This window comes from Porcisia hertigi, chromosome 35 (assembly GCF_017918235.1).
Source record: "Porcisia hertigi strain C119 chromosome 35, whole genome shotgun sequence".
In the NCBI taxonomy this organism is placed as follows: domain Eukaryota; phylum Euglenozoa; class Kinetoplastea; order Trypanosomatida; family Trypanosomatidae; genus Porcisia; species Porcisia hertigi.
The window spans coordinates 127,893-147,596 of NC_090594.1; the positions used below are offsets into that span (position 1 = coordinate 127,893).

General features: G+C 55.4%; 7 protein-coding genes across 7 annotated transcripts; all 7 read left to right on the forward strand.

Annotated features, from left to right (window-relative positions):
- Positions 1-1,089: 1,089 nt before the first annotated feature.
- On the forward strand, positions 1,090-2,379 carry JKF63_01033 (uncharacterized protein; the record flags this gene model as incomplete). Its single annotated transcript, XM_067897082.1, has 1 exon — positions 1,090-2,379. One exon carries the CDS (start codon positions 1,090-1,092, stop codon positions 2,377-2,379), a length of 1,290 nt encoding a protein of 429 aa, XP_067753239.1.
- A 1,361-nt stretch (positions 2,380-3,740) lies between these two features.
- Positions 3,741-5,372, forward strand: JKF63_01034 (uncharacterized protein; the record flags this gene model as incomplete). Its single annotated transcript, XM_067897083.1, has 1 exon — positions 3,741-5,372. The coding sequence occupies one exon, from the start codon at positions 3,741-3,743 to the stop codon at positions 5,370-5,372; it is 1,632 nt and encodes a 543-aa protein (XP_067753240.1).
- Positions 5,373-8,144: 2,772 nt separating this feature from the next.
- On the forward strand, positions 8,145-9,164 carry JKF63_01035 (uncharacterized protein; the record flags this gene model as incomplete). The annotated part of the gene is made up of 1 exon (XM_067897084.1): positions 8,145-9,164. The coding sequence occupies one exon, from the start codon at positions 8,145-8,147 to the stop codon at positions 9,162-9,164; it is 1,020 nt and encodes a 339-aa protein (XP_067753241.1).
- Positions 9,165-9,979: 815 nt separating this feature from the next.
- On the forward strand, positions 9,980-11,470 carry JKF63_01036 (uncharacterized protein; the record flags this gene model as incomplete). The annotated part of the gene is made up of 1 exon (XM_067897085.1): positions 9,980-11,470. One exon carries the CDS (start codon positions 9,980-9,982, stop codon positions 11,468-11,470), a length of 1,491 nt encoding a protein of 496 aa, XP_067753242.1.
- Positions 11,471-12,301: 831 nt separating this feature from the next.
- On the forward strand, positions 12,302-14,413 carry JKF63_01037 (uncharacterized protein; the record flags this gene model as incomplete). Its single annotated transcript, XM_067897086.1, has 1 exon — positions 12,302-14,413. One exon carries the CDS (start codon positions 12,302-12,304, stop codon positions 14,411-14,413), a length of 2,112 nt encoding a protein of 703 aa, XP_067753243.1.
- Positions 14,414-15,656: 1,243 nt separating this feature from the next.
- JKF63_01038 (uncharacterized protein) lies at positions 15,657-16,553 on the forward strand (the record flags this gene model as incomplete). The annotated part of the gene is made up of 1 exon (XM_067897087.1): positions 15,657-16,553. One exon carries the CDS (start codon positions 15,657-15,659, stop codon positions 16,551-16,553), a length of 897 nt encoding a protein of 298 aa, XP_067753244.1.
- Positions 16,554-17,559: 1,006 nt separating this feature from the next.
- JKF63_01039 (uncharacterized protein) lies at positions 17,560-18,777 on the forward strand (the record flags this gene model as incomplete). The annotated part of the gene is made up of 1 exon (XM_067897088.1): positions 17,560-18,777. One exon carries the CDS (start codon positions 17,560-17,562, stop codon positions 18,775-18,777), a length of 1,218 nt encoding a protein of 405 aa, XP_067753245.1.
- Positions 18,778-19,704: the final 927 nt, after the last annotated feature.

Consider the following 19,704-nt stretch of genomic DNA (forward strand, 5'->3'; position numbering starts at 1 on the left):
AAGGGGATTAGCCAAAGATGCCACCGTCGACGACGACGCTGGAAGGTAACAGATAGTTCCAGGGGGTAGAGAGGTCAACTCATTTGTGCACCCGTGTATAGAAGTGTGCTGCGGTGTGCAATGCGGGTCCTGCATTGCACTTGTTTCCGCGTTTTTATCTCTATTCCCTTTTCCGAGGCGTGCTGCTTTGCTTTAGGTTGGCGATATCTCCCACGTCTTCTTACACCCTCCAACTTCTTCATGCACCTTCACCTCCGCTACAGAATCATTAGGTCTCTAGGAGTGTGTGCTTGCGCCGCTGCCGCTCCTCGGTTAATCCATCTTGATCGTCTTGCTTCTTTTGTATCACTATATCCCGTGAGGTTTCATATATGTGGTCCCCCTCTACAGTGTGTATCCATGAATCGCCTCTCCAACAAAAAATAATGCGAATCGAAACGGATTTTTTCCTGTACACGCTACTCATCGCTCTGATGTGCCGAGGCGTGACTCAGTCCCCTCCTCTCCCCTATGAGAGAGCGGTAGAGTTGCAACTGTGCATATGGTCGGGGGCCACAAGAACGCGGTCGGTGCCTCAAGGGTCCGCCGCTCAGCGCACTCTTCGCGTGTGCCACGGTGTGGTGCCATACCGGAAAACGTGACGCTTGTCGTTTTGCCCCCCTCCCCCCCGACTGGCACGTTGTTTCCTTTTCTTATACCACACCTCTGACTCTTCTATCCCTCATCACCTCCCATCACAACCCGACTTCACAGTTGTCTCTCACTTTCCGGTGCTGAAGCAGCTCAATCAGCAAGACAGGGATTGAGCGCGCGCACACACACACACACACGCGTCTTCCTTCTCGCCTTCAAACCCCGTGCTTTCTCTCAGCAGGTGCCGAGAGGGTTTTCCCTCCCCATATTTTCTTCCCTGATTTTTACCCCCTCCCTTTCTCACATCACTTCTACTATACAGACCACTGCACAGGGGGATATATAATATATATATTTATATATACCAGTCGAAAGCAGCGAGCTTTTGTTGCATCACCGCCAGTGCTTATATAAGGGATACACATCTACTCAGCGCCTTCACACCTCCTTTTACTCATGCAGCGGAAGTACAACAGCGCGCAGAGGTTGGCTGTCTACCAGGCGCTGCAGCAGAGCGGCGGCCTCAGCGCGCTCGAAGACGACACCGCCACGGCACTGTACCTTTCGCAGAATGCGGCCGCGGCTGGGGACCTCAATTTCACCCCTGGACTGCTGGAGCGATTAACGAAGCGACTCGACAAGGGCGGCATGGTGCTGGACCCGTTCTGTTCTTACGACTACACCGACCGTCGCCATATTCGTAACTTCTCTATGTCGATCCCCGTTCCCTTTAGCGCCTTCGACGGGATCCGCCGCAGCAAACATCAAGTGCAGCTCACTGCGGCTCAGGAAGAAAATGTTCTGAAGTCATTCGACAAGTTGCTCAACGGCGAGGACGGCAAAAAAAGCGGCGCGGCTCCGTCAGCGAAAGGCGCGCGAGAGATCTCTGTGGCGCTGCCGTTCGTAAGCGCCTTCTTTGACCAGCGATGCCCAGAACTGCATAACAGCCTAGTGACGGGCTCGCGAGAGGGGGCGACGTATCTCCTCCTGTCTGTCATCACGGGCCACAAGGTCCTGTGTGCCAAGTGCCTCAAAGCTGGCGCGAACCCGAACAACATGTCGTTTCTCCGAGACGAGTCGCCGGCGCCGGGAGACATGTTCCATGGATACAGTCCGGTGTTCATGGCAGTGCTAGCAGAGCAAGTTGAAATACTGGAGCTGCTGTGTGGTTGTGGCGGGAGCATCCACGTGTACGACCGCTGGGGCCGCACCCCCCTCCATGCTGCCATGGCGGTGGAGAGCACCGAGACGGTGCAGTGGCTGTTGGCGAAAGGCGCACCCCTGTACATGCCAGACGGTTTTGGCATACTCCCGGCTGACAGCTGTGTCGGAACACAATATGCCGAGTACTCGATGCCCATGCTAGCGCTTCAGGAACCGCCAAAGTGCCCACCACCAAGCTACTTTGCTGAGGTTGCGAAGGGCTGGGCATCGCCGGATGCGGAGAGCAGCGCCACAGCCGAGAAAGAGCCCCTGAAGGACGCGGCCGCCACCAGCTCTGGTGCCGCGGCTACTGAGGGTGAGGCTAGTGTGAAGCTCTGCCACTGTTGCTCTGGTCGTCCTGTAGGGTACTGTGGGTGCATCGATGATATGCTCCTCCGGTGGGCGCGTGATCGCCTGAACACAGAGTGGAGCCCCGGTGTAAATTTTAGCGCACTGGCAAAGCAACAGGCATCATCCGAAGAAGAACAAAGGCGAACGGCGCACAACACAGGCGGAAATCGAAGTGGTAAGTCCCAACATTAGAGCGGCCTGCATTGTCAGAGAGGATGAGCGCGCCGCTAGTTGTGAGGGGGGGGGACTCATCACGGAAGAGAGGGGCAGGGTGGGGGGTCCGTAGATTTCGCTCCGTGCCACTGCGGGTGGCGTGGTGTGCGTGTTGTAAAAGAGGTAGCCAAAGGCAAGACGCACTCACGTAGAGGGATGGCGCACGCTGTGGCTGCTTCCTCTTTCCAGCGTTCGCCTGACCTCCTCCTCCTCCCCTCGTGCTAACGTTTTAATTTCCCGCGCAAGAGTATCTGCGGGTGTGTGTTTGTCGTCTCTGCAAGGTCTGTCGCTCCAGGCTCGGTTTATCTGTTAAGCAGTGCTCAAAGCGCATACGCACCACACAGCAATACCCTAGGACCACCATACAAGAAAGGGACAAGGAAGACGATATGTATTGGTCTGTTCGATTTGTATGTGTATGTGCGCGCGCCCCCTCGTCTCTCAACCGAGTGGTCAAGGTCACAACCTCGAACCAATAGTAGTCAATGATCGACAATGCATATTGCTCCAAGAGAGCCTTCTTGGCCTTCAATTCTCTTCTACCGTTGCCGCTGCTAACCGTACCCTCTTCTTAACCACACCAGCAGAGCTCCCCGGCATAATAACAGCTCCAATCATTCGTCTTTCATCATTTCCTTTCCCATTCCCCCCTCCCTCTCTCCCACAGCACAGCGTTAACCCTCCCAAAAGCGGTCAGAGGAAGGCTCGATTCGCTCCGTGTACGTCCCACGCTCCCCCTCGCTTTGTAGTGTCGCACTCCATTTTCTGCCTCTTCGTATCTCAGCAATAGCCTCTCCTCCTTGCTGTTGGCCTACTTTCTCTCCCTGGTATAACTGCGTTGCTTCTCGGCGTTCTTGCGATACATATCCTCCTTTGCCTGGCTGCATCCCCCAGTGCCCTCCCCACGCCTCCCCTTTTGCTCCGTTGCGTTCACCGTCACAACCCTATTTTGGTGTGCGTGTCTGCATCATAGTTGCCCCCGCTCTTCCAGGCTCAGATCAAAAAAAAAAAACGCTGTGTTTTTCCTTGTTTTCTCCCAGTAAGAACATTAAACGTGGCGGTGTCTTGACCCCTCCTCCCCCTTTTTACTTCGTTGCAGCCTCGCATGGATTTACTACTACAGGCAAGGCACCAGTGACCCAATCTGAGCTTATTAGTTTACAAAACCGAGATACCACCATCTCAGGTTAACCTTCTCCATATTCACACACGCGCAGAGGCCCCCCGACTCACCCCCCCCCTCCTTTCACTTCTTCTGTCCCCTTTGCAGAATACGTGCCTCGTGACATTTTGCCACAACAATCAATAGAAAGCAGACAAGGGAAACAGACGGCTCAAATATGTCGACCGCAGCAATGATTCTTGATCCCATCCAGGGGGCGCCCATGTCGGTGAGCGAGACCGCACTGAAGCACAGGATTGCCCTGGAGGATGCGGCTGAGGTGGTGGACAACAAGTCGCGGGTATTGCCTAAATCACCAGCCGACTTGGGGGAGGGGCCGCAGGAGATGCCCCCTAGCGTAGTGCCGCTTGAACATCAAACCTCCCCATGGACGAAAGCGACGAGCTATTTCACCTTCATCCTGCTTTTATTCTTCGCGCGTGTGCGCGAGGGATACCGTCAGGTGTTTCCAAAAAAGGAGCACCACTTGCGCCCGGGCTACGCCCCGATTGTGAATAGTTTCGACCACTACTGGAACCGTCGCTTCTATCGCCGAGTCCGTGACTGCTTCATGCGCCCCATCGATTCGCGCCCTTCGCGTGTAATTGGGCTAATGGAGCGTGTGTCGAAGGACAACAACAACACGTTTGAGTACACCGGTCGCATCGTGCCAGCGGTGAACATGGGCTCGTACAACTACCTCGGCTTTGCTGAGGACACGCAGAGCATCACACACGAAGTCTTGGATTCGATTGATGACTATGGTTTGGCTTCTTGCAGCGCGCCGCAGGAGTTGGGCCAGGGCTCCGTCATCGCTCGCCTCGAGCGCGAGTTCTCCCAGTTTCTGGGCAAGGAAGACGCTATTGTGTGCGGTATGGGCTTCGGCACCAACTTTCGCGGCCTCCCGGCTCTTTTTGGGAAGGAGGCACTGGTGCTGTCTGACAGCCTTAACCATTCCTCGCTTGTCAACGGCGTACGCTCGTCTGGTGCCAAGGTCAGGGTCTTTCAGCACAGCAAATTTGATCAGGTAGAGAAGCTCCTGCGCGAGGCCGTGGTTCTTGGCCAAGACCCCTATGGCGAGTATTTGCCGTACAAGCGCATTGTCATAATCGTCGAGGGCATCTACAGTATGGAGGGCGAGATCGTCAACCTCAAAAAGTTTGTGGAGCTCAAGAAAAAGTACAAGGCGTTGCTCTTTATGGACGAGGCGCACTCCATCGGCGCTATCGGTCGCACCGGTCGCGGTGTGTGCGAGCACTGCGGTGTCGACCCCGAGGATGTCGATGTGCTCATGGGTACCTTCACGAAGAGCTTCGGCTCCATCGGTGGCTACATCGCGGCCAACAAGTCAGTGATTCAATACCTACGCCAGCACAGCTCCATCGCCCTGCATTGTGACTCCCTGGCGCCGCCGTGCGCGCAGCAGGCTCTGTCGGTGTTGCATGTGCTACTCGGCAAAGACGGCACGGTCCTTGGCCAGAAGCGTATCCGTCAGCTCAGGGAGAACTCGATGTTTTTTCGTCGGGGTCTGATAGATCTGGGTTTTGTGGTCCTTGGGGATGACAGCAGCCCAGTGGTGCCAGTGATGTGCTACAACCTCGGCAAGCTCAGCGCCCTGTCCAGACTGTGTCTAGAGCGTGGTGTTGCCATCGTCGTCGTCGGTTACCCGGCGACCCCGCTACTGGAGGGCCGTGTGCGTTTCTGTGTCTCGGCGTGCCACACGCGCGAAGACCTGCAACACACCCTTGACGTGATGAAGGAGCTCCGGAGGTACATCTACATTGACTACAACAAGCACGCGCTGCAGTAAGCTCCACGTCTCTGGGGATTGGGGTAATGAAGTTGTTCTGCAGAGCATACCACACACGTACACAAATGCGCATCATTAGCGTCGATATGCTTCTCCCTGTGCACACATGCTGGCAAGCGACAGAGAAGGGGAGCTGTCACGATTCATTGTCCCCCCCCCTTTCCATCCCAACACCCTGCTACCCCTCCCTCCCTCAAAGAACAAAAAAACCCCTCTCGCTCTCGGTTGTTGTGTGCATCTTCTACCCTCACACACACACACACACACGCACACTCAAGGCGTACCCACGCGTACGGGTTTATTGGTGAATGAGTCTGGGGCTTGGCGCTTTTTGTGTGTGTGTGTGTGTCTTTCTCGTTTTATATTTCAAGCATTTGTAGTTATCATTGACCCGCGTTGCCGCGCTAGCGAAGCGCATTGCGCTCTTTTTTTACCTCCTCTCGTCCGCGCCGGTGCACTAATTGCTGCTTCTTCACCGCTTCACTGCCATAGTGGTGGCGTTGGGGTCTGGAGGGTGGCAAATAATGGGGCAGCTAAATATGAGCGCCGCGGCCGTCGTAGCTGTTAGCCACGGGTTAAAGGTTTAATGATGTGTGTGTGTGTGTGTGTGTGTGGTGTGTGGCGGCCACAACCGCGTGCGACTCTGCAATTTGTCTCTTTTGTCTTTTGTTTTTGACTTCATACGTGGCAAATTTCTCCTCGCCTCACGCCATTCCACTTTTTTTTCTACTCTTTTTCTCTTCCCTTTCGCTCTCACTAGCATTTTCTCCACTGTTTCAGCACTAATGTAATTTTCGAGGGGTTGGCTCCCCCCACCCCTCCCCCCTCCTGCCTGTCCTTCTTTTCACCACTTTCCTTTTGGCCTTCACCCCAAACCCTCATTTATGTTTCTCTTCGCCCGTGTGTGGTACTCCTGCGAAAAAAGCGAGGTCAAACCAGAGAAGTACCAGAAGAGGACGGGGACGCGCGCGCACACACACACACCATTCGATGCACCCCGCGTCAGAACGTGTTTTTCCATTCGATTTATTTGCGTCCGCTCGTTTTCTTCTGCAGCTTTCTCTTCCCTTTTTTGACCGTTGGTTGGCAGCTACTTCATAGAAAAACACTCGCTGTCTGATCACCATCCCGGGCAGTTGCCTGCATCATGTACACATCAAGGAGAGGTCCACGTCGTATAGGCGCAATTAGAGAAGTTCGTGTGCACTCTATTGGTCGCCAACGCATCTTTTCTTCCCTCACTCTTACTAATTTCTATGCTCATTATCCGCTGCAATTGCTTCACTGTGCGTCTGTCTTGACGGTTGATCTGCCCTCCGGCTTTTGCCACTTGTTGCGTCTTTGTGTACCGCCACTCTTGTGCAATCCTGTTCGCCTCCGCATTAAGCGGCAGACTGAGATAAATTTGGTCTGGCTGCGCCATATGCATCCCCTGCTCATCACCGCAGAGATTGGCGTGAACGCAGAAGAGTATGTTGATTGAAAAGGGCACGGGCTTTTGAGGTGTCATGCATAGAATCGTCACCCTCTCCCCCCTTTCATGGCTTTTCTCCGGCTTGCCATCTTTTGGACTGTATGCATGCCTGAGGCACACACTCACTCATATACATGTGCATGCGCACAAAGGCTAAGCGAGTGGATCACTCAACGGTAATCGTGAGTTTTTTTTTACTCGTATATTGGTACGTTTTTCACTTCTAGGTTTTTGAAGCTTCGAAATCGTCACTCCTCCTCCTCCATCCCTTCCTCCTCCTTTCGTAGTCCCTTTATTCTGCAGATCACTCCCCACTTCTTTTCTGCTGAGTTAGTAAAGGGGGTCACTATAGTCCACCATTTTTCCAACGTGTTCTTTCCGGCGCTCTCCGGAGCGGTTACGTTCATTTTCCCCTCTTGGGTTACTCTTTGTCCCCCCCTCTCTCTCTTTTTCCCTCCTCTCTTTCCCCTACGTTGCACTGCTGTCGACGAAAGGTCTCCTGTTCGTTCGCCTGTTGTGTAAACATCTGCAGTGGAGTTCGGAGGGTTGCCCTGCTTCATGTTTCATCCTTTTCCCCACCTAGGTGTTTGTCTCTGTATATGTGTCCGTTGTTCTCAGTTGATCTCCCTTTTTCGTTGCTCTCCTCCTATTGTGCGATGTAGCCAAAGCTCACTATGAAAAGATACGGACACCGACTCACCAGCAGTGCGTATCCCCATATCTCAACCAGCTTTTTTTTTTGTGCACGCAACCTTGTTCTCCAAGTATGTTGGAATAGAGCACTCAAAGAAGCAAATGGAAGATGTCTCCCTCTCATTGTCTGTGTGTTTCTGTGTATGTGTCCAGATGCCTTTCTGGGACGTGTCAGTTTACCCGAGCAGGAAACAAAAAAGACAGCGAAAAAAGGACAGTGTCTTCCACTGCCCGCCTCCTCCCAGCTCTTCACGTTTTCCCCCAAAATGACCGCGGCAACTACGCGCATTGAGCGCAGCTTCGAAGCAGAGGGTCAGCGGCGGCGACTACTCTCTCTCCACGCATGCTCTCTGGCTGGGTAGAGTTTCTAGTCATCTTACTCCAAGCCGTCTTTGTCCTTTCTCAGCTCTGCGCTGCGTGCGTCAGTGTCACCGCCTCCAGTCACTCTTGTCGCTCACTCTCCACGAGGCCACCGAGACACAGAGGAGATTCCCAGGTCCCCCCCCTCCCTTACGCGCGCGCGCGCACACACACACACACACACACTTCCCCACGCCCACCATTCATTTTTGCTTTGCCGCTTGTAACGGAGAAGTTGCAGTGCAATGCTGGCCTTTTTTGTCGCTCTGGTCGCTGTCCTAGGCGCATCGTTTGTGTTGGCGGCGTTATGGGCAGTGCAGCGTGTCCCAAAATGGGATTGGGAGTCTTCCACAGTACTCATTACCGGCGGCAGTGTCGGCATTGGTCTCGCCACTGCCAAAAGCATCGCACGTAAGAAAGTTCCATTCCTCGTTCTTGCGGCACGTCGCGAGTCTACTCTGCAAGAGGCGGTGCTGGAGGTGAAGAGTGTGATCGACGAATGTCACAGCTGCACACGCGTGTCATTTGTAGTAATGGATGTGACAGACGAAGATTCAGTTGCCGCGGGTATCGCCCGTGCCAAGGCGCAGTGCGATGGTCGCCCTGTCAACCTGCTGATCTGCAACGCTGGCTTTGCGCACCCTGCTCGCTTTGTGGACAGCACAATGGCGCACGCTCGGCAGATGATGGAGGTGAACTACTTTGGATGTTTGTCAGTGTTGTGGAAAGTGCTTCCAGATATGCTCGAGATGAAATGGGGCCGCGTTGTGCTGACGAGCAGCATGGCGGCCAGGGCGCCGATCGCAGGGTACTCCTTGTACAGCGCTACCAAGGCTGGCCTGCGCGCTTTTGCTCACAGTCTGGACATGGAAAACAGCTGCCTTGGAGTTCGGGTGCAGGTGGTAAGCCCGCCTGACGTGGAGACACCAGGATACGCACACGAGAGCGAGGTGAAGAGCCCCGAGTGCGCTGCTATTTCTTCGTTCGGGGGCGCAAAGCCCTTCACGGCAGAGGCAATGGCTCAGTCCATTGTCGATGGCATATCGGACTACTCGTTCGACATTACGCTTGGGTCGGATGGCGCTATGCTGAACTACGGCTCTGCCGGCATGGAGCCGGCGACGAGTGTAACAGCGCTCCTGGTGCAGTCTACTGCTGGCGGCGCACTTCGGCTCGGGTTGGCTATCTTCTCTAAGATCCACTACGGGATTGTGAGAAGGGTGCGCCTATCGAGGGTGTCGTCAGGGCCGCAACCGCGCCAGTAGCGGCACTTTGTTTTTTGTGTTGGCGGGGGTTTGTACTACTGTATGTGTGCGCCATCGCTATGTTGCGTTAGAGAGGAGGCGAAGTGAAAAAGAGAGCGTTCCCTGCTGGATCCACAAAGGGATCACTATCGCAAGCAAAAAAAAATCAAGCCAGCATATCAACAGCCCCCCCCCCTCCACGGACACACGCAGAGGCTGGTGAAATGCCTTACACAGGAAGGGAATCGGTGCTGCGATGTTCAGAGCCGCGCAAATAACAGAGCTATCCTTGTCCTGCGGTAAGGGAAGGGGTGGGGGGCAGCAGCCCTGCTTGTTCAGTAAGTGAGGGGAGAGGACAAAGGATATATGGAGGAGTCACCTGTCAGCATGCCTTGCTGTCCTAGGCTTCTATTTCCCTACAGCTATAGCCGAGGCCGCACTGGATCACCTTTTTTTATTCTTCTTGGGTCTTTTTTCCTCCCACTCTGTGGGTCAATGCCTACGGGGAAAATGTCCTCCACGCGGTTATGCGACGTTCGTATCCTCTTTGAGCGGCATTGTGCGCATGCACGTGGAAACGCTGATGAAGAAGGAAAAGTGCACCACGCACTGAGGACCACCCGGCCAAGTTTGTGAGTCGATACTCTCCTATTTTAGCTGCAACACGCGCCACTTATACACACACACACACACACACACACCTCTCACCCCTGCACAACCCCCATCGATTATCATTAGCCTGTGCATGGGATTCCCGTAAGCGTGCGCGTAACATTTGGCAGCCGTATGAAGTGTGTGTGTGTGGGGGGGAGGGGGAGTGGTCTCGGTTTTCTGTAATGCCCACGTACTTCTTCCGGTTTCCATCACTGCAGTTATGCGCTCTTTCTTTCTTCAGTGGTGGTACAGTCCTATTAGGCTGTGGTCTCTGGGATGTCATGCACATTAGGCGCAGCGCTGTTCCGGTGTTTGACAGCGCTGCTGTAATCAAGACGGAGGAGTCGGCGCGCTACCCGTGCGAGGCAATCGACGGCTTTGACGTTGTTATTCGGAGTTTTTACGTCCCCGTAGCGGTCGCCAGCGACGACCGTGCTCAGGCGCCAGCGTTGTCTCTGTCGGCGCGGTTCCGCGGGTTTGTAGACCTTTTCTCCAACGAAACGCACCGTGTCGACAGCGCCGACTTGCCCATGAAGGCGGCCGTAGCCCAACCGGTCCGGATGGTGGTTCGAGATGCCAAAGACACAACGACTGGAGCCGTCTCGAAACTCATCGCTGCCTCGAACTGGCCACCTGGCACCTCCAAATATGCCGCTCTAATACTGGAGCCCACCTCGCGAACAAGTAGCGGCTCAAGTGCCGCATCGTCGACGCCTCCGCCCTCGTTGCTGCGGCAGCTTGCGGACGGGGCCACTCACCAATCTCTCTGCCGGTGCAACCCGCGGTCTACGCGGCTTGATATGGCGTGCGAGGGCGACCCCGCTTACCTCGGAGCTCCTTATCTTCGCGTGCTTTTGAGCGGTTTTCTGCTGCTGCCTGCCACCCTTTCGCAGCTAAATGTTGCAGTCCTCGGCATAGGCGGGGGCTCACTGCCGCTGTTCCTTCAGCACTACTTCGCATCCCGTATCCATCGGTGTGACTTGGTGGATGTCGAACCAATGTGCATCAAGGCGGCCGTGGAGCAGCTTGGAATGAAAGAGCTGCTGAACGCGGTGGCTTTGCGGGAAGAGGGCGGTGGGGTGCATTACTACGTCGAAGACGCCATCAACTACCTCACCCACCGCGTTGGCGACGCTGACCATCGAACGAGGAGTCCTTTGGAGGACGGCTCTGGGAAGTTGACCGGGGGTAAATGGGCAGTTGCTGCACCGCATCACGGTTCTCCTGTCTTCCGTGATACAGCTCAGCTAAGCTCCGTCGTATCTCCAGCCACCAGCGCTAAGCGTCAGCGCCAACTCGATTTGCTGTTTGTGGATTTGTTTGTCGGCAGCGAACTCGACAAGGCGGTAACATCGCATGAGTTTCTGCGTCTGTGCCGTAGTTCCTTGTCTCCCCATGGGGTGGTCGCCTTCAACCTTCCCATAGCGGACCGCCACTTTGTCCAGCGCTGCAGCGAAGTTTTTGGCCCTCACAACGTCTATCGTATACCAGTTCCGGCAAGCTCGAACGAGGTGGTGCTCGCTCGCGGCGGGGCTGAGAGTAATGTCACCGTGGCCGCCGCTTCGCGTCTCTCTCACCGTCACCTGTTTCGCCGTGCGCAGGAGCTGACGGCGCAGTATCGTCTACCCTACGACATCGCCAATCACTACCCTATCTGGTGGCGACTGTGGTAGGCGATGGTGCTGAAAGGACATCCACGACACCACACGCGCGCACGCTAATTGTCTCGGTTCTCAGCGAATGAAGAGGGGACGGCGTTTTCCAGAGCTGCCTCCACCGCTCCAGAAAGAAAGTAGGCGTGTCGCGTGTGCGCCAGCGGTTTTTCTCATCCCAGAGCACACTCTTGCTTGCCTCACCGCTTTCACTTCGTGTGCCTGTGCGTGTGTGTGTGTGTGTGTGTGTGGGTTGTCCTTGAGCAAATACAAACACCACTGCAGTAGCCAAGGCGCGATGATTCAAGAGGGCCATCTCACGGATTATCATCGAGAGCGCCGTGGCGAACAAGCGCCAGGGAGTTTGTGTGTGTGTCGAGAGAAAAGGAGTTGTTCCTCCATGAAGAAATGAAATGGGGAAGCGATGTTGGCATGTGTGCCAATCGCGACCCACGCGTATCCGCTCCCCCCCACAAAAAAGAAAACTATAAACATAAATAAATCCGAATATACAGGCGCTTCTTCAGCAGGTGTGCATCGGCGTTGCGCTGGATGTGTAAAACACTGTAATTATCACCTCCCCGCTCATCGAGTCGTTTTTGAGCCCTGCGACGCCGTTTTCCGCGCACATGTACGCGCAGAATCCGTTCAAACCCCCACGCATTCTCCCCTCTTTCTTTGTATCTTCATGTTTTTCTTCACAGCAGTGTGTGGGGCTCGTTCGTGTAGCTCTTCCGGCGGCGGCGAGACGACAGCGCGTAGATCTGCGAGCCTGATCAGATCACGTACAAAACCAACGAGCAAATCAGCACGGGAGGGCAAGGGGGGGAGGGGGGCGACACCACCTTGACAATGTCTGCTACAATCGAAGCAGCGTGCGCGTGCGCCTCTACGTTGCTTTTTCATAGTTTGCGCCTGCACGCCTTTCGAGGTGCACTGCCGCACGTCCTGGTGGTGGTGGATCGCGTACCTTGTGTCCAGCAGAAGGTTGTCGCAGAGGGCTACCTGCAGGTGCTGCGGGCTTACGGGCACCAGGGCGCATCCTACCTGAAAAGCAAGCACGAGAGGGTTTGGAAGGTACCGTCGGGCACGTCGACGGCATCGGCAGATGGCGATGGGTCACTCGAAAGCTACGACACCGAGCTGTTCATTCCTCTGAGGCCTGGTGCAGAAACGCCGAACGGGTCTGCCGGTTTTACTGCCCGCGTCCCGCCGTCGTTGTTGGCCGAGGAGGACCCCGCACCCCTTTCTTACTCACTAATGCCGTTTTGTAGCGAAGATTTCTTGAGCTATGTAAAACGCCTCCAGCGTTTTTTCCGTCACTGCGGTGACGGGCAGCTGCAGCAGCAGAAGAGCGGACAGGAGAGGGCTGCTGCCGCTGGCGAGGCGACCACTCCGTCAGTGCCGCCATTGACAGCACCGTCGAGTGTTTGGACAGCAGAAGCGTTTGAGGAGGAGTTTAAAGCGTTGTGCCCGCTCCTGGGGCCGTTGCTATCCTCGAAGGGCGAGGCAGTCGAGAGCGACGTCACCGGAGATCAACCTCGTTGGCAGGCGCTCTTTAACGGACCTCCGCGAGAGCTCCTTGGGTGTGTCTTGATCCAAGAGAACGCCTTTCAAAATGAGATGAGGCGCTACCGATTGCGCCTCAGCCTCTTTGATCTCGGCATTCGTGTGGCGGAACACTGTCACCTGGGCATTATGAGTCAGAGGGCAGATCTCTTGGCGAGCGAGGGCCGCTTCAAAGAGGCGCTGGAGGACGACCAAGTGTACAGCTACGCCCGCTCATGCGCTTTCCGACCTGAGCAAGCCCAGTGCCTCGCCAGGGCCATCGCAGATTCTATCGACCTGCACAGCTGGCGCCGCACTGGGTCTCCTGACTACGCCACGGCATGCGTAGAGCAAGCGCCTCCAGCCTCTCTCACAGCTGCGCTGCAAAATGCTGAGCTTCAGTCTATTTTCAACCCAGGTGCACTGGGTGGCTGCGCCTCTGCGACAGCGGCAGTTCACATCGCCACCGATGTGGAGGCTGCCTTGCGAAAGCCAATCGAAGGACCTGGGATGCCGCTCACTATTGTATGCCGCGACGCAGCTCATATGCTCACCTATAGTGGGGGGATGGAAGATTGCCTGATCAACACCGGGTACTATCCAGCGGCCTACGCGCCAGAGCGCAATGACGTCGTGCGGCACCGCGAGCGCTTCCGGACCCTGTATAGCGAATTGGGTACCAAGGATAGGGAAAGTGATGGGGAAGAGGAGGACGCAGCTGCGATCCCATCAGTTCATGGCCGCCTGAAGAAGAAGGAGTACCTCGCAATGCTCAGGGAGAAGAGGCAAAAACTGAACGAGCACCATAAAGAGGGCGACGACGAGGACGGTGCCGTTTCGCGCAGCGCTCCTGCCGGTTCGTGCATCTCCAACAGCATCGGTGGCACTTTTCCCATCGGTGAGGTGATCAGCGAGTCGTTTGACCTCTCGCAGCTTAACGGCACGTGTGACGTGTTTGCGTACCCCGACGTCTTCAAACAGGTCACGATAAGTCGCCCTGCTCCGTTCACCATGACTGTGAAGATGGGCGTCGTGACACACATCAGCGATGGCGCCCCAAAAGAGTTCCTCGATCTGCTCAGCCTCGTACGCCAGGTCGAGGGCAAGTGCTACGTGCGAGAGCTGGGCATTGGCCTCAACCCATACGTCGGGTCAGCCCACATCGTGAGCGACGTGACTACGTTTGAGCGACAGTGGGGTATACACTTGTCTCTCGGTCAGCGTCACCCTCTGTTCGTCAAGCAGCGTGAGAGGCGCAATGCCGACGGCACAGTGGCCACCGGAGTGCACGTTGTTGGCCCTGTCCTCAAGCGCAAATCTGGGAAGTATCACATTGATGTGTTTGTGGATGCGGCTCAGCTTCACATGGGGGACATGTTTACTGTGGACTTCACCAAAGGTGTTGCTGTCCAGTAAGTAGCGCGTGTGCTTTGCTGCAGTGGTTGTACCGGAGGGTCCTAGCGCGAGTGAAACCCTTTCCTTTTTTCCTCTTATACTCCGCTCTCCCCCTGCCTCACAACACTATGAGCCCCCCAAGAATGTGGTAGGTGGGGCAGCGGCGTCCTGCAAGGGGTATGCCCCGTGTTCACGCACCCTTCCTTTTTCGAGCACGTTTTTCTTTTAAAGCCCCCCTTCCCCGTTCCGTGATCTGTGCGTGCAAGATGAGACTCACTATATCGTGAAGGAGGAGGGGTAACAAGGTGAGGTGAGGGGATGGGTGGGTGAGGAGAAGGGCAGAACGTATAATTATGCACTGAAGCACGTTTATATCCCCACATCACAATTACTGCAACAGCAACAACAAAAGAAGTACCCTCCAGGCGTCAGTTAAGGTTTTATCCGAACGATAAGACTTCTTACCTTCACTCATTCATCTGCCCAGTGTAATCGCGCGCCTCAACGCTGTCTAGCGTGTCTCAGAATATGCATCAGTCGCATTTGTGTGTGTGTGTTTCCTTTTTCTACACAGAGTGGGGAAAGTACAACAAAGGTGGATACAAATGCCTCGTGAACACACGTCGTGAGAGGAGGGGAGGGCAGACGACCGGCGGGGAGGGGGGGGGGATGTTCTCTACCCTTCCTGCGTTATCTTTGACTGTTCCTCTCGGGTTCACAGATGATCGGTCTTTACATCGACGGAGGAAAAATTTCAGGCTGCGGGTGACTTGGAGGCGCGTCCCACTTCGTTGTTGTGCTCGTTGCTCCTTCGCGTTTGCCGCTCTTCCTCAATCCGCCTTCCTCCTTCCGTTGCACTTCTTCCTTTTCCTTCTTTGCCTCTGTTGTTGTTGTTGTCCACACCATCATTGACAGGATGTGAACGTATATGTGGCCTAGGCAGAATTAAAGGACTTCGAGCCTTCCTCCCTCGCCAACCCCCCTCCCCTCTCCCACACAACACATATTCGTTCATTCAGCTGCGGCTTGTCCCGTTTTTGGTTGGAGTCCTGGCTCAACGTCTGTTGCCGCTGTTTTTTCCGTGTTCATTACTCTGTTCCATTCCCCTTTCCCTCTCCACCCTCTACTCCTGGGTTGTCGGCTGCCTGAAGGTAGAGTCTATTCTTTGCACTCTGATTATCCTCTAACTTACTGCGCAAGTACGACCCTCACCACGCGTCACGTAAGCACAAAACAGAACCACCGTCAACGACCACCGCCGCACATGCTGGCATGTACCCTGCTGCGTGCCGCAGCATCGACTGGCTTAGCTGCGGGCAGCTTCAAGGTGCTCCACGAGGGTGAATGCGTCCTGCGCTATGAGGCAGCGTCACAGGTGGCCATCCTATCAATGGAACGACACGCACGCAAAAATGCGATCGGCGTCAGCTTCCTGAACTCCATCCGCCGGGCTATTGACATCTGTAGGGCTGGGGCACCCTCTGCCGGTCGCCCCACCACCGCTGACGCCGACTGCCCGTCCGTGCGCTGTTTGATAGTTTCCAGTGCCGTACCAAAAGTCTTTTGTGCTGGGGCAGATTTGAAGGAGCGAAAAGAGATGTCTGTCGAGGAGTCGCGCGCTTTTGTGCAGCGCCTGCGACAGACTTTCAATGACTTGGAGGATCTGCCCATTCCAACTATCGCCGCCATCGAAGGCAAGGCGCTCGGTGGCGGCATGGAGCTGGCGCTGGCACTCGATATGCGCGTGGCGGGCGACGAAGCTGCCATGGGCTTTCCGGAGACAGGGCTTGCCATCCTCCCTGGCGCTGGGGGCACTGTGCGCGCGCCTGTTGTGCTGGGCGTTAGCCGTGCGCTGGAGATGATCCTCACGGCGGAGCAGGTCTCTGCTCAGCGTGCCCTGGAGCTCGGGCTCGTGAACCGTGTCGTGCCGGCTAGCTCGGCCCTTGAGGCTTCATTAGATCTGGCTTTGCGTATCTCTAGAAACGGACCGCTGGGCGTTTGCGCCGCGAAGAAGGCGGTCCGCTTTTCTGTTGGCAAGACGCGGGCGGAGGCGATGCAGATGGAGGCTGAACAGTACGAGGTTGTGCTGGCCACCGAGGATCGCCTTGAGGGTCTTAAGGCCTTTGCAGAGCACCGCCTTCCAGTATACAAGGGTAAGTAATGTGGGGGATTCCATAAGGCAGCCAGCCACCATCTCCCAGGGGCTGGGCCTACCCGCTGCATACAATGCAAAAGCTCTTGTCGTCTAATCAACGGTATTCCCCCCGATCGAGGTTCTTTTGTGGGCCTCATTTGTGGGTGTTTCGTTTTGCCCCCAAGTCCTCGTCTCACTTCGCTAGTAGTTCTTCCCGCTCCCGCCCGTGCTGTTTTTTTTTTACATTTTTTTGGCCAAACACGCCGCCTCTCCACAGTCGATCTAATTCTGAAGAATTGTATCGAATTCATATCCTGTGCGGCATCCAGTGGACACCCGCCGTCGAAGACCAACGTGATGTTTTTTATTTTTATCATCTCGTGCCTGTAGACGTAATCGTGACCGAGAGGGGGGAGATGTGGAGCAGATGAGGCCGGTAAGCCTGTTCTCCCATGTGGGCACGTGTAGGCTGTGTAGCGCCTGTACGGTCTCCCTCTTATACGATCTGCGTATAAATATCTTGCTCCCCTTCTTTAAACCCCGCGTCCCTTGCAGCTAAGTGTAGCTACGACACGCGGCATACATGGCTGACGCTGCCCGATGCTGAATGCCTTTCTGTACTGCGGCACTATTGCCGCTGATTCGGCGGTTTAAGCGAATATCTTCACCAGCGCGGACCACAACCCAAAACACCTGTTTTTTCCTTCTCTCCCTTTCGCACACATTCCCCTTCCTCCCCCCTCCCCCCGTGTCTCAAACGCAACGAGTGTTACCCACAAAAAACAACAACCCACAACGAAAAGAAGGGATTTGTCGAACTCAAACAGCAATCCAATCGCGCACATTTACCCCCCCTCCCCCCCTACACACACACACACACACGCACGAAGCGACCCCCCTTGCTGGTCTGTCAAGACACCTAGACATTCAGCGCTAGCACAAACAGCCCCCCCCTCCCCCTTCCCCTCTTCCCCCAGACCATTGAGCGCATCTCACCATACACACACACAAACGCGTGTATATATTCAGCACCATGACCGACTCTAACTGGAAGGCTCAGCTAACGGCTCCGCAGAAAAACACGCGGAAAAAGACGGAGGATGTGGAGTCTCGCCGTAACGTGAACTTTGAAGAGTACGCCCTGCGCCGCGAGCTTCAGATGGGCATCTTCGAGAAGGGCTTCGAAAAGCCGAGTCCTGTGCAGGAGGAGGCGATACCCGTCGCTCTTCAAGGCAAGGACGTGCTCGCCCGTGCAAAAAACGGTACCGGAAAAACAGCTTCTTTCGTGATCCCGGTGCTCGAGAAGGTTGACACTCGCGACATGCATGTGCAGGCTCTTCTGATGGTGCCGACTCGTGAGCTGGCACTGCAGACGGCGCAGGTGACGAAGGAGCTGGGCAAACATATCCCAGGCCTCCAGGTGATGGTGACCACCGGTGGTACGACGCTGCGTGATGATATTCTTCGCCTCACGAACAAGGTGCACATTCTGGTTGCGACCCCCGGTCGTGTACTGGATCTGGCTAGCAAGCAAGCGGTTGACCTCTCACATTGCCACATCCTGGTGTTGGATGAGGCCGACAAGCTGCTCTCCCAGGAGTTCATGGAGATCATCGACGATCTGTACACTTATCTTCCCTCGCAGTTGCAGTCTATGCTCTTCTCCGCCACGTTCCCGGTGACTGTGAAGGCGTTCGCGGAGCGCCACCTCCACAACCCGTACGAGATCAATTTGATGGACGAGCTGACCTTGAAGGGTGTGACGCAGTACTACGCCTTCGTTGAGGAGCGCCAGAAAATTCATTGCCTCAACACACTCTTCAACAAGTTGCAAATCAACCAGTCCATTATCTTCTGTAATAGCGTCAACCGTGTGGAGCTCCTTGCGAAGAAGATCACCCAGCTGGGCTATAGCTGCTACTACATTCATGCCCGCATGCAGCAACAGCACCGTAATCGCGTTTTTCATGACTTCCGCGAGGGCCACTGCCGCAACCTTGTCTGTTCCGATCTCATCACCCGTGGTATCGATATCCAGGCAGTGAACGTTGTTATCAACTTTGACTTCCCCAAGTACGCCGAGACCTATCTGCACCGTATCGGCCGCTCCGGTCGCTTTGGTCACCTCGGTGTTGCCATTAACTTTGTGACGTATGACGACCGCTATAATGTCTACCGCATTGAGCAGGAGTTGGACACAGAGATCAAGCCGATTCCTGCTGATATTGACCCCGAGTTGTACGCAGCGTAGAACGTGGCGACGACGATGTGACATCAGCATTTGGCCTCCCCTGCACAAAATATGTGCTACACACCTACTCAAACACATACGCATCAACGACAGGCGCCAAGTATCGCCCTCGCAATGAATCGGTGTATCGGAAACGGGGGAAAAAGGAGGATGAATAAAGGACGAGTGTGGAGGAAAAGAAGAGCGGGTCCGGATACTGAGCTGCGGTCAGCATCCTTCGAGGGATATAGAGGCGCGGCGCGGCTCAACAAAAGCAGTAACAGTGAAGCCAGTTGTAGGAGGCACGGTTGGGGTGGGCCACCGCTCTGGTGTGCAGCCGTCATCTGCAGGCGCAGGAGACGAGGAGATCGTGGATGATGCCGCTTCATGCGCAGAAACAACGGCTCCAGCGAACCTCTCGCGCCCCCCCCCCATTCGCGCGTCTTTTTTTCTTTTTCGTCACTCCCGTACCCGCTCACGGCGTGCACCACCGCCTTTTTGTGGACCTCGGCAGAATCACGTCACTATCGCGAAGTCGGAGGTCGTTTGGGACGTCTAGCGTTGCCGCATCTTGTTCAGGCAACATACTATTTTGAGCGAGGCACAGTTGCATGCGCAGGCTCGCTCTGCAGGTAAGGCCGAGAAGAATAGGGCCAAGGTAAAAGGGGGCGCAATACGGACCGGCACCCATTGTCTATTCGAGCTTCTCTGAGATGCAGCTCGATGAGAGCTGCCGCTTACAAGAGCGCAGAAACCTGCACGCAGAACGCTTCTCCACTTATGCGTCTCTCCGTGGTATGTATGGACCTTTACCCTTCAGTCGCACTACTGCGCAACGGAACCCAGCTGCCTTCCTTCAGCCCTCACTTTGTCCCCTTATCACCCGTCTTGTGTTGGATGTAGCGGTGCGCTGCCGCACCCTAGGTCATGCATGTTACTGTGCGGTCT